Below are 14,822 nucleotides of genomic sequence, written 5' to 3' on the forward strand. Positions count from 1 at the left end.
AAAATTCATGTAAAAAAGTTATGCTTGCTCTGAACTAGAAAGCTGGCAGCAGCTGAATGTATGGCAGCACACCTATGTGACCTCACGGCCAGCAGTGTGGTGCTCCTGAAAGACACTGGGCTTCGTGGATTCCTCTGGTGACTGCATAAGGCTGTGAGTCTGTCTCCAAGCCCTTCGCTGGGGAAATGGAGCAAGCAGGTCACATACCCAGCATGGGAGCGAGCTGGCCGCAGCTCCTTGCAACACAGGACAGTTAGAATGTAAATAAATAATATATGCACCCTTTAGTATCTTTTTAAAAATAAGAATAACCTTTGGGGAGTCTATTTTTGAAATGCCAAACTCTCTGGATTTGATACTGCATTGAAGATGGAGACAGTAAGGTCAGCATGGACCTGTGTAATGAAGTCTGAGAGGTAGATTTCTGGAAGAACAGAAGGATGTGTTACTAAATGTAGAGCACAGCCTGTTGAACTCATTATTGCAGTAGGCTATAAAATTACCTATCTCGGTGATTAGATTTAGAAGCTGAACAGGACGGTGATGTGATTAATATTCTCTGTGGGTTTGCGTGCAAAGATGAGGAGGGTTACCTGTATGGTAGTCTTTGAAGCACTGAAGAACTGGGGTCATGGTCTTCTATTTTATTACTGCTGCGGGTATAATTATCTTATAAGCCTTATTGGGTTAAAGCATAAAGTAAGAGTAGACAGGTGAAGTACGTGCAAGTGTGTAGTAATGAAAGATGAGGCAGAAGCCCTGTGTTAAGAGGGTACAGCGGTGTCAGCGAGGAGGTGAGAGGGCCTCGTGGTCTCCATGTGAAGGTGAAGAAGCTGTGGGAGATGCAGTGCACAGCCTCACACTGTTTCTAGGTGCAGTTGTGAAAGGGGCTTCCAAAAAGCTGCTTACTATGCAGGTAAATTATGAGAATTGTGTTCTATGAGCAGAAGGAATGGGGGTAGATTGCTTGTGTAGGCTGTAATGGCTTTACTCTCTTGTAATCAAAGTGTAAGGCAATGGCAGAATTCCATGTTGCTTTGCTGAAGGCAGGATTTCCACCTCAAATTGGTTGAAGATAAACAGAATCCAAAGTGTTGTTAGACAGCTGAACGAAAACCATCACTCCCTCCTAGAAGATGCCTAAATGTGGAGTTAATGTGCGATACGTTTGTCCACAGGTAGATAAATTAGCTTAGACTAATAAGTCACCTTATTAACCCGAGTTTCTAACCTTTTTGAATGTTTTATTGTAATTTTGAGTAGCATTTTATATATGGATTTTATAAATGGATTTTATAAAAATATATATAAAAATTATAAATTTATATATAATATACTCCATTTTATAAATGGAGCATTTTATATTGTAATAGGTGGATTCAGATCTAGAGGGACTATTCAGTGGCCTTTCAGTACTTGAAGCTTACAAGAAGGAAAGGGAGCAACTTTTTATATAGTCTGACAGTGATAGGACAAGGGAGAATGGCTTTAATTAAAAGAGAAGGGATTCAGCTTAGATGTTAGGAAGAAGATTTTCACTTGGGGTGGTGAGGTGCTGGCACTGCTGCTCAGAGAGGCTGTGGGTGCCCCATCCCTGGAGGTGTTCAGGACCAGTTGGGATGAGGCCCTGGGCAGCCTGACCTGGTGGGGGACAACCAGCACATGGCAGGGGGTTGGAACTGGGTCATCCAGTTGGAGGCTTAGGAGAAAGTACCTTGCAACCTAAGCTATTCTGTGATTCCATTTTAAATGGTTTTTGGTGTTTCCCATTGAGAATTATTTTAAAGGAAGTACAGATGTCTTAGCTGAAGGTTTTCAAATCCTGCTATTTTTTTTTTTAACTTTGTTTCCAACATGCTGTATCACTGATGTTTCTACAGCATAGAAAGAAAGAGCAGAAACTGTTGAAAGGATGCTTTCAACAGCTTCATGGTCTCTCATGTAAATGCTGTGTTGTTCATGGGACTGTATAATTTTAGTCATAAGTCAGTAGAGGCCAAGAATGTTTTAAATACACTAGTATGCACAGAAACTGTGGCACCTAGGGCTAGAAACTTATTTCTACTTTATTCTATGCTGAGTTAATCTGAAAATTGTAGGCTTCTCCTGCTTGTTGCAGGAGGCTGTTGGGATTTGTTTCTGAACTGAAAAGAACAATACCTGGCTGGATGGCATAATCCAAAATTTGTTCTGGATCTACTGACACCTTAACTTTACTGTAAAGATTCCTAACAGTGTACTGATATCTTATAAAGACTTTCTAAAAGGCATTATCACAGAATCATAGAATGGCTTGGGTTGTAAGGGACCGCAAGGGTCCTCACATTCCAACCCCCCACCAAAGTGAGTTTTCTGTGAGTTGACAGAGTTTTAAGAAGAAATTAAAATAAGTAAAACCTTCAGACATAGCTGTAGCGCATACACGAGATAGCATAGTATGCCCTGCTTTTATAATATAAAGATCCTCCTTGCACAAAGACAGAAGTGTACAGAAACTTATTCTTCCTACGAGGAAGGATTAACCATTGCTGCTCTGCAGCATGTTAGAGGGTTATTACCATGCTGAACGTACTGGGGGTTGTACCTTTTGTTTTGGCTTCAGCTGACCATTTTTAGTGGGGAAACATCCTGTGGAAATTAGGTGTTGAGGTTGTAAGGAAAAGACTGATTGGAAATGACTTTTGGTCTGATCTCTGAGTAAGATTATAGCACGGTGGGGATCAAGGTACAGGAACAGCAGCAGATTAATTCCCCATCTTTTAACATAGGCTTATTTTTTGTTTCCCACTTCCTTCTGTGCTGGGACTGCAATATGGTTTATCAGCTGAAGGCTGTATTGCGTTTGGAGTTTTATCTGCTCTGCACATGCAGAAGTTCATTGCCTGGAAAAGCCTTTTCATCTCCTTGACACACAGCTGCTCCTGGTGGGTAGAAGTTTGTTGCGGCAACCGTTGATCCTAATCTTCAGTTGCCATGAAAGCTGAATAAAGCTGATACATTGCTGTTGACTTTCTTATGTTGTTGCTTGTTTCTATAGCAACATCTCAGTTCTGTTTTATAAGCAGTGATGTCTAAATTCTTGCTGTGAAATAAATGTTAACTCAATCTTCATTTTGCAGGTTTTCATTGTAAGTCTTTGTTTAAGAATGGCACTTCTGTTGATAGCTATTGTAAAGTAGTTTGGGTAGTAGTAAAGTATTGTAGAGTCATTTTATTCCACGCTTTTTGATTTTGCTATTTACTTTTTTTTCCTCCCCAGAGGAAAAAAATGAACTTTTAATCACCTTTTCATCTGGAAGTGATGTATGACTGTCTTTTCCTCTTTTTCTAATCTATCAATCCTTTAATATTTAAATATCAGATTAAAGTTAGCCTGCAGAAATGAATCTGGTTGATGTTCTGCAGGCAGTTTAAATAAGTTTGTTTCTTAATAGCATGTTGGCTGAGTATCAAGATCTTTTTACCACTTAGTTACAGGGCCAAATGCTAGACTTTGGTTTCATGCTAGCAAGTAATGCAAACAAATACCATTCTCTTCCTGCCACAGTAGAAGAGGAAGAAAATCAGATTTCTAGTGAACCTATTTGCTTTCTTGAGCACATTAAAGTTTGTCTGTGGCTATACACTGCACAATCAGCTGTCTGAATACAAGGAAAATTGGGGATGTTGTGCCTCCTGATCTCTGTTACCTGGTATGTGCAGATGTGCACAGTGGTTGTACCAAACAGAAGCTGGTCTCTTGTTTTGGAGGGGAAGGGAGCTTGTGGCTTCTTTTGGCATGGTTTCTGTCACCTGCCTGCTTTCTTGTCTCATTCTTTTGATTGAGCTCAAAGTGTTTGCATCCTCTAAAAGAGACAACTTTGTGAGGCTGCCTTCTGAACGTCAGTATCTAGCTTTCAAAAATACTGGAGTATGTTTTTCATTAAGTACCCATGTTGCTGAAGTCACATCTTAGTGGCTTTTTGACATTGAAGTACACGTGGGTTTCAGCTATCAGGTACGCCACCTTTCCCTTGGAGTAAAAATAACCATGAGTGAAGTAAAGTAGATAGTGAGCATTTAAATACTGAAGAAAAAATTCATTATGTTAAAAGAAAAAAAAGTGCGGGCATAGAATCATTAAGGTTGGAAAGGGCCTCTAAGATCATCTAGTCCAATCCATCATGAACCCATCTCCGTCATGCATGTAGGTGATGCCACTGTGCTTCTCAGTTACAAGTGTTTTAATGTTTCATTTTAAAGTTGTTAATCACATTTGTTATTAAACTCAAGAAGAGATTCAACAAAAATATATATATATATATACCTTAAACATGCAGTCTCCTTTTTTTTTTATAGCAGCAGATGTCACCAACTGCCACTTGAAGCATGTTAGAAATAATTTGGAGACACTGCTGCTTCTGTGGTTGAGGTAGACTTTATGGAGTCCTTTTTCTGTCTCCTCTCCTTCTTCCCCACCAGCCCAGCAGGGTTTTTCCTAACTGTAAAATCACCAGCTTCTGGTGGGCGTGAAATCACCCACAGCACATGGAGAGCGGTTACTTTCCCAGTCCATCAGACTTCTTTATCTTTCATTGTTGGAGATCACGTTTGCTCAACACTCTTTGAAGCAGCATAGAGGAGCTGGTAGATTTGTGCTCAGCCTGGTGTTGTTGCAAAGAGCAAAAGAGTATTAGGATTTCTCGCGTTTATTTAAAAAAAAAAAAAAATGAGAAGTAGGATGAGGGATGTTGGCTGGTTTGTTTTGAATGAAGTTGTATCCTCAGAGTAATTGAATTAAAGAAAAAAAATTCTTTAGGTGAAACAGATTATTTATGTTTGCCCACTCTATCCTGCTACAGAACAAGTGCTGCTGAGCTTTGTCCAATTATTTAAGTCAATTACTTAGGATTTTATTGCACACACACATACATATACGTGCACCACACTAAACAAACTATCTCAAGGTCTTTATGAAAAATGTGGGCTGTGCTGCTGCTTCAGCAGGTGAAATACTAGGAAGACAGAATGTAACTCGAATAGTTGCTCTTGTCACAGGGCAGTACTGAAGTTGTAAGGGTGAGAAATATTACAGCCGCTTCGGAGCCATTCAGGTTCTGGCTCTCCATCTAGCTCACTCCTGTCTTTTTCCAGGTGGCCCCATAGCATCTCACTTATCACATTAGCCTGGTGGCAGAGGCAGGTGATGAAGCTGGCCTCAAGGAGACTGGCAGGAGGCACCAGCATGAGTCACTGCTGTCAGATCACTTTTGTCCCCCCAGGGATAAGCCTGGAGGGACCCAATTGATCCAGCAGGTGGGAGCCTGAGGAGCACACAGAGTGGTGCTGGTTTAGATCTGATATGAACTGAGGGTGGGCAGTGAGTCCACTGTGTCCAGAGTACGTGAGATGCTGTGTGTGCTGCATGTGGGCAGCTTCTCTGTCACCTGCAGGGGAGAGTGTTGCAGCTGCAGCCCGGCTGCATGCATAGGGAAGGTCCAGGCCCATTCCAGCAGCGTAAGGATGTCTGGGTGCTGTACAGAGGCAAAGCTCATGCTGTCCTTCAGCAAGTTAGTGGTGCTGACTGCAGAAAAGAAATGATAGAGAAATGCTAGCTCTGTAATTCAACGCTCTCTTGGATTAACAGCAGAACTGTGCAGTCACATTGGCAGTGTATGTGCCCCTTCAGATCTGTGTCCTCCACGGTCACAGAAAGCTGTTCTATACAGGCTGCAAATTTTCTGTGGTAGGAACTGAATGCTCTCAGCATTTTGAGGAAAACAGACCTTGAGCTGAATGTGTTGCGCTTACGTGGTTCAGACAGGGATTGGCCTTAAGCAGTTGTGAGAAGCCCAGTGCTACTTTTGTCCTTCTCTCCTAAGGAATAGTATGTGAAGCATTTCCAAGGTGGTTTTTAGGACGAGGGGTTATCTTCCATGGGGATCTCTGGTTTCTCTATATTGCCAAAACAGTCTTGCCCCAATGGAGAGAAGTTCAAAAACCTGCTGCTGTCAGGGTGGAGTGAGCAGCCTCTGCACGTCCTGTGGGAAGCACAAGCTCCTTGCAAACTGAGGTAGCTGTGGATTTGAGTGAATGTGATTAAATTTTGCCAAAAGCAAAAGCAGTGGTCAGAATACATGTAATTTTGTGTGTTGTGGTGATGAGAGACATAACTGGTAAAGCTGCGGCCAGATAGGATTCAGAGAGCTGAGCTGACTTCACCTTTTCTGTTGTCTTAAAGCTTACCTAGAGAAATATTGACTTACAAGGAAGGTTTTTCTCAGAAGCACTTTAGGGATGTGGGAACTTGTGCTCAGTGTCTGCTCTTCAGAGACTTTTACCTGGGGAAAAATGTGCATTTGCTGGCATCTGCCTCAGGGAGAGACGTGGCAGGTTCTCCTTACAGCATCTAACCTGCAGCCACGTGGCCTTAGCAGCTGGGTATTTTGGTCACAACCTTTTTCAGAGTTTGGATCTTCAAGTTCTGACTTTTTGCCAATGAACCATGGGACACAATCAGCAAAGGCTTTGCAGATGGAAATATCTCTTTTTGAATAGCTAGGGAGGGAAACTTGGGCACCAAACATCTGAAAAGACAACTCAGTATACGGAGCACTTGGAGATCTGCGGTGGGGGTGCTCAGGATGCAGCCCACGTGCATGCAGCAAGGAGCGTGACAGGACATGGGCACTTCCCCTTTGGTTCTCCGTGAGAACTCTTGCGTTTAGCTGTAAATAATTTAAACTCAAAAATAGAAACCAAGCACCACATGTTTAAAAAGGAGAAAGTGTAAATATTATGTTATTAATTTGAATGTACTAAAGGAATATAAACTGAAGAAGGAACAGGCAATGAAGTTACATACAGTGGCTGTGCATTTGTGTAAAGAATTTCACTAATGAAACTTGCTTAAGTGGATGGATGGTCCCACTACGTGCAAAATAAAAACACATTTCTATGTTTTCCTGTTATGGCAATGTCTTTCTAGTTGCAGGCTGATTCCATACAGAAAAATAGCTCAATGGAAATTAAGAGTCAGCTGGAAATTGTGCACCAGCTGAAGGCAACCAAATTCTAAAAATGCTTTTGGTAAAGTGCTCTTGGAAGAAAAGGAGGAGTTGTTTGGTTCTGAGGATGTGCTGAGGGGTGTTGGCATGCCTGCGTGGCTCTGTGCAGTTTTACTATCGCATTGGAAGTTAATAAGAGAACTCTGAGCTGCCATGTTAATGCTTATTTAACACTTGTTATTAATACTTGTTATCCATCTGGGGTATTGTAATGTTACCGGTGCTTGCCCTGCTGGTTCTGCTTTAGTCCCGTCTCTGAAGAAACCTGCTTTGTCCAGCCTGTGAAATGATTATGCAGTAGGGAAGAAAACTGCTGTCTGTGATTTACAGGCCGTCATCTGTTTCCAGTTGCCCTTGTTTTGGCAGAGTTGCCTGGAGCAAGGCATACTCGGCCTGAATCAACTGCAGAAGACTTTGAAGCTTTGCAAATTCCCAGTATCTTTCTGAAAGCTTTTGTAAGATGTCTAAAGCGTTTGGAAAATAGACTTCACACTTATTTTGTAACTAAGCATGTGCTTTTCAGTCTCCTTTCCTCGAAGCAAGCTTTGTTCAATGGCTGTAGGAATTCATGACTCCACCCTTGTTTGAGAAAAAGAGGGTGAGCTGACATCTTCTGAAAAAATAGAAAATCCCAAAGCGCTGAAATGACTTTGCCTCTGTAACCTGCTTTAACAGGCTCTGCACAAATTGTTGCTGTCAGCTTATCAAATCAATATGACAAGGCCAGGGAAGTCCCAGATCACCTTGCAGAAGTGAGAGATGCTCTCAGTGTAGGAATGTGTGGTTCTTGGTACAGCAGCTGACCAGGTGACAGGGTGCTGATATAAGCATGCCTGCTGGTGTCCCCACCAGTCCTGTGCTCGGCTCGCCCTGTGCCAAGGCTTCTGGCATGTTGAAGAGTGCTGCTCATAACCCCGAGGCAAAGATGGGATTTGTTGTTGCTGTGTTTTTTTCCGCTTCTGGTTGCACTGGCTGCTAGCTTGAAGCCTGAGCTACTTCTCAAACAAATGTCATGGGTCTGCAGCTCAGCAGTGGTTCCACTGAGAGCTGCTCTCTGATCCTTCTGCCATCCCATAGGTTTGTGCTCCCCATGGCATCTGAATGCAGGAAGCAAATGTATTTTTCCTTCCCAGCACATCCTTTCTGTTTTCCCTAATTGTTGCAATCAATATACCACTTAGGCTAATCATTTCATGTTTCTTCTCCATCACCCCGCAATCTTTGAGGAAAGAGGAATGAGAGTTCCCATAATAACACTTGGCTCTCAGGACAGCAAGCATCCTGCCATCTGGACTCTGTTTTGTAAGCCTGAGATTGCCTCTTCCTTTCTTGAAAAAGCTGATCTTGAGACACTGGAATTGAAGAGAAATTAATGGTTACTTGAATGATGAGTACAGTTAAAGGCAAAATGCTGAAAGCTGGAGTTTTCGTAGCCACTGGGGGAGAAAAATGACCTGTGCTTGAAAAGCAGGTTGAAAAGAGAAGAGGTGGCTGGCTGTCAGCACATGGAGTAAAATGCTGGAGTTCTCAGGTTAGACTCTTCTGTAGAACCGCAATTGAATGCAGTATTCATTACAGTCTAGGCTTCTTGTACTCTTCTTGTTTTGGGATTCAGTGCTGAAACTTAAACCAAAATCTTTATGAATATGCAAATAAAAAATTGCCCAAGCACACAAAACTGAGGGACTGTGTGCTGATTTTTTTCTTCGTTTGTTTGGGGTTTTTTATTTTTCAGCATTGTGTGTGGTGGTTTGCCCAAGCTTCAGTCAGCCAGAGGGTTACGTATTGTGGCTTTAAGTTTAGCTTAGAACAAAACATTAGCTTCCTTTTGTCTTCAGTGTGTGACTTTCTGCAGGAATGGGACTCCATCTATTATTTGCTGCCTATCAGAGAGCTCAGTGCTGCTGTGGGGTAGAGTTTCTGTTTCTTGCTGAGTCTGTGCCATGTAACCAGGGACACAGTGTGGCATTCATCCTTGAAGACATAATTGAAGTTGCATGTTTGCTTTTGAAAGGAATTGACTAATTGCACATGAGGTTTACAGACAATTTGTTGGACTTATTGATCAGCTGACTGAAATATTGATGAGTAGCTGCTCTTTGTGTTTTCATTGCTGCCTAATGGAAGGATTAGCAAACCCGCATCTTGAAAATGTGCCCAATTTGTTGTACCCAAACATAAGGCAATCAGGTTTTGTGCAATGGATCTCTGGACATTGGGGAACTAGAGATGGGATTTCAAGCTCTAATCTGATTAAAATATACATGCTGAATCAATATCTTTGGTGCATGTTTTTTGCAGTGATACTTAACCATGTTATCTTCATCTAAAGATGTTCTTCTGCCTTGGTATGAGTAAACCCCGTGATTTTTCTTTTTGGAAACCCTGCAGAACTTGCTTCCTATCCCCTCTTTGTCTTTGTACCACCACTTTGTGTTCATATTGCGTTGCTTGCCTTGGATTGGTTTCCATGCCAACATCAAGATGGATGTTTGCCCTCTTCCATGTCTAATTCAGTGCCCTTCTGTCAGAGATGATGGTAGCCCTGCAGTTGTACGGTAGTGCAAAGTACTTAATAGTTCATGCTTACTAGTTCTCAATTGTTCCTGTGGTTCTGCAGGTTCTGTGGGAGAGCTGTATGCCCTAGAGTGGAACCTGGAAAGGAGACAGGCTGGCATGCTTTTGTTGTGTTACTTCAAGTGTTCTGAGCGTGGACCAGTGAGTCTCATGCTTAACGTTGTACCTGCCTCACAAGCTGTATCACGTTTTCAGTTTCTTGACATAAGGAGTGGCTTTTTTGCATGCATATCTTATTTTTATAAATTAAAATGTTAATCAGGTTGTTCACATGGATCATACTAATAAGAACTGATAGTACAATGTATTTCTTATTTTTGTCTTCTACCTGTAGGTCCAGCAAGAACACAGAAACCACGCCACAGAACCTGTAATAGATGATTATAAAAAGATGGGGACACTCTTTGGCGGACTGAACAAAAGCCTCATCAGAATAGGCTTCACGAGGATGTACTTTGGAGAACGGATAGTCGAACCTGTAATCATCATATTCTTCTGGGTTATGCTCTGGTTTGTCGGCTTACAAGCTCTTGGACTGGTTGCTATTCTGTGCCTTGTCATTATTTATGTACAACAGTAAGATTTTATAGATGCCCATTGTTGGATTCTGTATTTTAACACTGTCAATCCACTGTCTCAGTGGATATGGATGATTAAGTAAATGGGTGGCATATCAAAAGTTGCAAGGCTTTGAATTGTTTTTTGCTGAACTTTCAAGATTCGGTATGAGAGGGACTAAAATTATGAATTTTAAGCGAAGTCAGTAGTCCTACTGTGTCTTAACAGGGCACACGTTAAAAAACAAACAAACAGAAGAAAAAAAAAAAACCTCATCACACAACAACAGTAATATACTCTTTTCTACACTCCAGGGGCCTTAGTCCCCCTATTGGCATTTTATTTCTCCTACCCTCCCAGTTCCTGCAGTGTTCTTGTTTTTAATTATGAAAATTTCTTGTCTGGTTTGAAAAGGACACTTGATGTGAGTGTCCTGTTTCATTGCTTGGGGACTGTTTGCTGTTTGTTCTCTGAATCTGCATAATTTCCTAGTTTATTGCCAAAAAGCTAGGTTTACATGAGAGAGGTTTGCTAAGAAACCTTCATTGATGAGTGCTCTGAAGTGGAGACAGCTTTGTTCATGTAAAAGCATCTTTGCTTAGCACAGTTTATAGCAGGCTTTTCTCCAGGAAGTAAGGAATCCAGAAAACTGCTTGTATACTAATGCTGGTGACTTCACGCAAGACTTCAGCTCTTGTTTAGGGCTAGGGAGGAATCACAGTCCCAAATGTAGCTCTACCTTGGTTTTGGAAATGTACCTAGCTCCTGCTGCTCTATTTTTTTCCTTGCTCTTCCCACATCCCTCCTCCTGAATATAAATATTTGGCTAACTTACGGACTTTGTAAGTAGTTCTAACTGCAGTCTTGGGAATTTGCTGTTCCAGACAGTGCTGCTAGAATAATGTCTGCTTCCTCTGGAGTCTTGCGTGGACAACCAGAGAGATAATAGACAGGAGCTGTAAATGCCTCCCTCATCAGCTGCACTGTAGGCCAAACACAAGCTAGGAACTTGCATACACAAGCAAATCAGTCTTGTTTCCTCCTGCAAGACAAGAACGTAGTGAAATCAAGTGGCCATTTTACTTAGTAGCTTTAATTGACTTATTTCCAAAATAGGCAGCAAAATGCCTATCTGTAATTGGGTGGCATGGGCAATGCAAACTTGAGAACAGGATTGAAGAATAGGTGCAAGATTCTCTCTAGCTCCCTAGGAGCCACACCAAGGATGTACTGAATATTTCAGAGTTGGATGTGCACATTTAAAGGAAAACAGTAAAATGACACAGAATCTTTACTAAATAGGCTACAAATCTATTATTTGCTGTATATTACTTTTAGTAACAAATTTGACAGCAAATTTGACTTCATCTCTGTCAGAATGAAATTCTACATTTACTTACAGATGTAAAATAAAATGTAAAATTTACATTTATTTACAAAATAACTACTTAAGCTTTTGCAATGATTTTTTTTCTAAACCTTTTTATATTAGCAGCGATCAACAACAGATAGCTTGTAGTTGAAAATGCTGAGTCTTATCCAAAGACCTTTGAAGTTAAGTGTGGTCCTTTTGTGGTTCCTTTGTCACAACTGGATTTGCAGAACAGATTTTATGCCAACGCAATGGATCATGTTGCTTGCTGGGCTATATTTCCACAGCCCTTGACCCCAATCTTTGCAGACTTTTCTATTGGAGAACTGATGTCTCTTTAGCACAGTGAACACAAAGGCTTAGCTCAGGCACTTCTAACCTGTGGGCCACATGCATACTGTGGCCCATCCCCTGCCACTGTGCCAGAAAAGCCTCAACTTTTTTAACAAGTAGTTCCATTGTGAGGAGCCCCTGTCCAGATGTTCTGATGACCGTGGCTGTGAGTGGATGTGGGAGGCTCTGGTGAACTAGTAGGACAGCGTGCGTGAGACAGAGGCCCAGGGTGTGTCTGAATGGGAACCGGCATTGACTGGCAGCTGGTTGAATAGTCAAACTGGTGGCAGGGAAGTGTTTTGGCAACAGGAGGTGTTCCTACATACAAGGCTTTGTTGCTCACAGCTGGAACTCCAAAAGCAAACAGTAAGCACATGCTGGTGGCAGGAAGTTCTTTACTCAAGTGCCTACAGTAAACTTTGTCTTTTGTTTCGCTCCCTTGGAAAGCAGAACACCTGTTTATATTGTTGCGCATTTATATAGCTATAGTGGTGGGTTTGAGTGTATCCTTTTCTTCGATAAGGGCTGTATTACAGAAGCATCTTGTCATTTAAAAAAAAGATCCTTCCCTTCTTCCCACGATCAAATTATTGTTCAGAGAAACTCATCCAGTTCCTTTTGTCTTGTGAAGAAAGGTGTCAGTATGATATCCTCACTGCAGTACTACTTGTGTGAAGACTGTATTGTGACACAGCATGTAGTGTTTTCTTGACATGGTGATTTTGGTCTGTGTGTAGGGAGCTGGGAACAACGAATTGAGGGTGTGACTGACAAGCTAAGGAAGCTGTTTATACGCATGTAACCTTTTATTATGTGTACAACTATGACTCTTTCCTTCATGAAGTCATTTAAGTTTTTCTTTTGAAGTTCATGTCTCTATACTTGTGATGTATGGATAAGTGATTTCTGGACTAAGGTTGTGTATGGTGAATGTTTGATATTGTTTCTCTTAAAGATGACTATTTACATCTTGTCCTTCACAGAAGTTTTAAAATATTTTAAAACCCAAAAGAATATCTTTCTTAATGGCGTTGACTGAAAGCAAAGAGGGGAAAAACAGTCCTGTCTGGAAAATACCCCCTCACTTTCACTCTTGTGGTTTAATACATTCCATTGTAAATAAGAATTTGCATAGTTGATCATTTGGTTTTTGTTTGTTTATTTGTTTGTTTTATGATTGCTAAATAATCTCCATGCTGTTTGCAGGAAAGGAAAGAGGACATAAGGACTGAGATATAGTCAGATCCAGAGAATGGAAAATGGACACAATGAAGCAGTGCAGACATGTCAAACACGTGGCCAGCACACGGCCAAGCCCAGCCCATTCTGTGCCTGCCTCTGCCCCACCATCGTGGTGGTGGCTCTGCCCTGCTGAGCAGCCCGGCACACACCCATCGCTCAGCAACAGCCAAGCGTTGCTGTGTGATCGGCACTGTCTAGGCTGAAACCAGGCAGGTGGAGGGCACAGAGCGGTGCCACTCAGGTGATGGCAAATAAGTTTATGAGTTGGGATACACTGGCTAAACATAGTCCTGTGAACAGTGAAAAAAGCCTGGCTGCGCTTTCCACTGTGATAAAGAAATCTGAGGTATAGCGTTGCAATCAGAGACTCAACTGAAAAATCTGATTGTGTCTCTTTGCCAGACTTACATAAGTTTGAGAAAAATACCACTCACTTCCCAATCAAACCTTTCTTGTGTCATCACGTTTGGCAGTTTGGATATTTGTGAATAACTTCTCAAAAATGAAGCATGAGAAAATTTCATCAGAAATCCATGACAAACACCCTGAGAGCTCACCAAGAATTGCAGCCACTGCCATCAAGCCTGATGCATTCGTTTCACAAAAACAGGGTCAAATATCCCCCTCACTTTATGATTTTGTATGATTTTTGCCCTCTTTTTTTATGTTGTCATAAAATATTTTTAAGTTTAGTTACAAATATTAACTATGTTATGTATTTTATACGCGGCCAAGATAACTCTTCTTCACCTCAGTGCGGTCCAGGCAAGCGAAAAGGTTGTATGTCTGTATTTAAAGTGTTAAAATAAATCTAACTGTTAATTGTGCCAAGAAGAGGGGGAAATAGGTAAGCAGTCCTTGCACTGTGTTCTTCCTTCCATCCAAATTTAGTTCCACGGCATGAGGAATGCCAGGCATTCCCAGTGTATCTCTAATTAGAAAGCAAAAGGTTAATTTCATTCAAGAAAAGGAGAAGAAAAAAAAAAAAAGAAAAGAAAAAAAAAAGACAATTTTGCTTTTGCCTATATAGTTAAAATGGATAGTGTTGTTTATATTGGTATATATGATTATTAGAACTGAAAGCACCTTGATGCATCTGTGTGTAGGACTGTATGAAGGAAAGATGTCCCCTCAGACTGCAATAAACAACCCGATGTAATTCCTGTTGGTCAGTGTGACATCTCAAAAGCTTTTACATAACCTCTGTTTTTTAAAAGATGGACTCACTGGTACTGTTTCACACTTGATGCCTGAATGGCTGAACTACTGTGTACAGAGAAGTGCTACACAATGGAGATGTTGGAGAACCCTGTTTGCACTGAAAAATCATTGCATTGAAACTGTCTGTTTTAAAAAGCTAAAATCACGTTTCTTAACAACTCTGTATTAAGTGAATCCTGTGGAAAGCACTTTGTTATTCTTTGTAATAAAAAGTATTGTCATCAGAGAACTGAATTCTTTGTGGTGCTTTGTTCAGGGCTCTCGCTTCTCAGATTTCATAGGTGGGCGCAGATGAAATGCGACAGCATTCAAATTCCCCCTGAAATCAGCTGTTGGAGAAACAACTGCAGTTCCAGAGCTGAATAAACTGTTTCACATCCCTAGTGGCTGAGTGTATAGAAAGTCGCGCCCAACTGGGGAAGGAGGGGAAGCACCTGTTAACAAATAATGGCAACACTGTGCTGTGAGTAGTT

General features: G+C 41.4%; 1 protein-coding gene across 1 annotated transcript; it reads left to right on the plus strand.

Annotated features, from left to right (window-relative positions):
* Nucleotides 1–369: 369 nt before the first annotated feature.
* FAM241A (family with sequence similarity 241 member A) lies at nt 370–14,574 on the plus strand. The gene is made up of 3 exons (XM_042811880.1): nt 370–383; nt 2,831–2,924; nt 9,958–14,574. Exons 1-3 carry the CDS (start codon nt 370–372, stop codon nt 10,201–10,203), a joined length of 354 nt encoding a protein of 117 aa, XP_042667814.1. The 3' UTR covers nt 10,204–14,574.
* The last annotated feature ends 248 nt before the right edge of the window (nt 14,575–14,822 follow it).

Source organism: Centrocercus urophasianus, unplaced genomic scaffold (assembly GCF_019232065.1).
Source record: "Centrocercus urophasianus isolate 14NV4802_14NV808 unplaced genomic scaffold, USGS_Curo_1.0 seq_13, whole genome shotgun sequence".
Lineage (NCBI taxonomy): Eukaryota > Metazoa > Chordata > Aves > Galliformes > Phasianidae > Centrocercus > Centrocercus urophasianus.

What these genes read in the sequence shown, in the direction of transcription:
- FAM241A (XM_042811880.1), top strand. An exon ending in TTGACACACAGCTGCTCCTG is followed by an intron (nt 2,925 to 9,957) that starts GTGGGTAGAAGT and finishes TTCTACCTGTAG; the next exon opens with GTCCAGCAAGAACACAGAAA.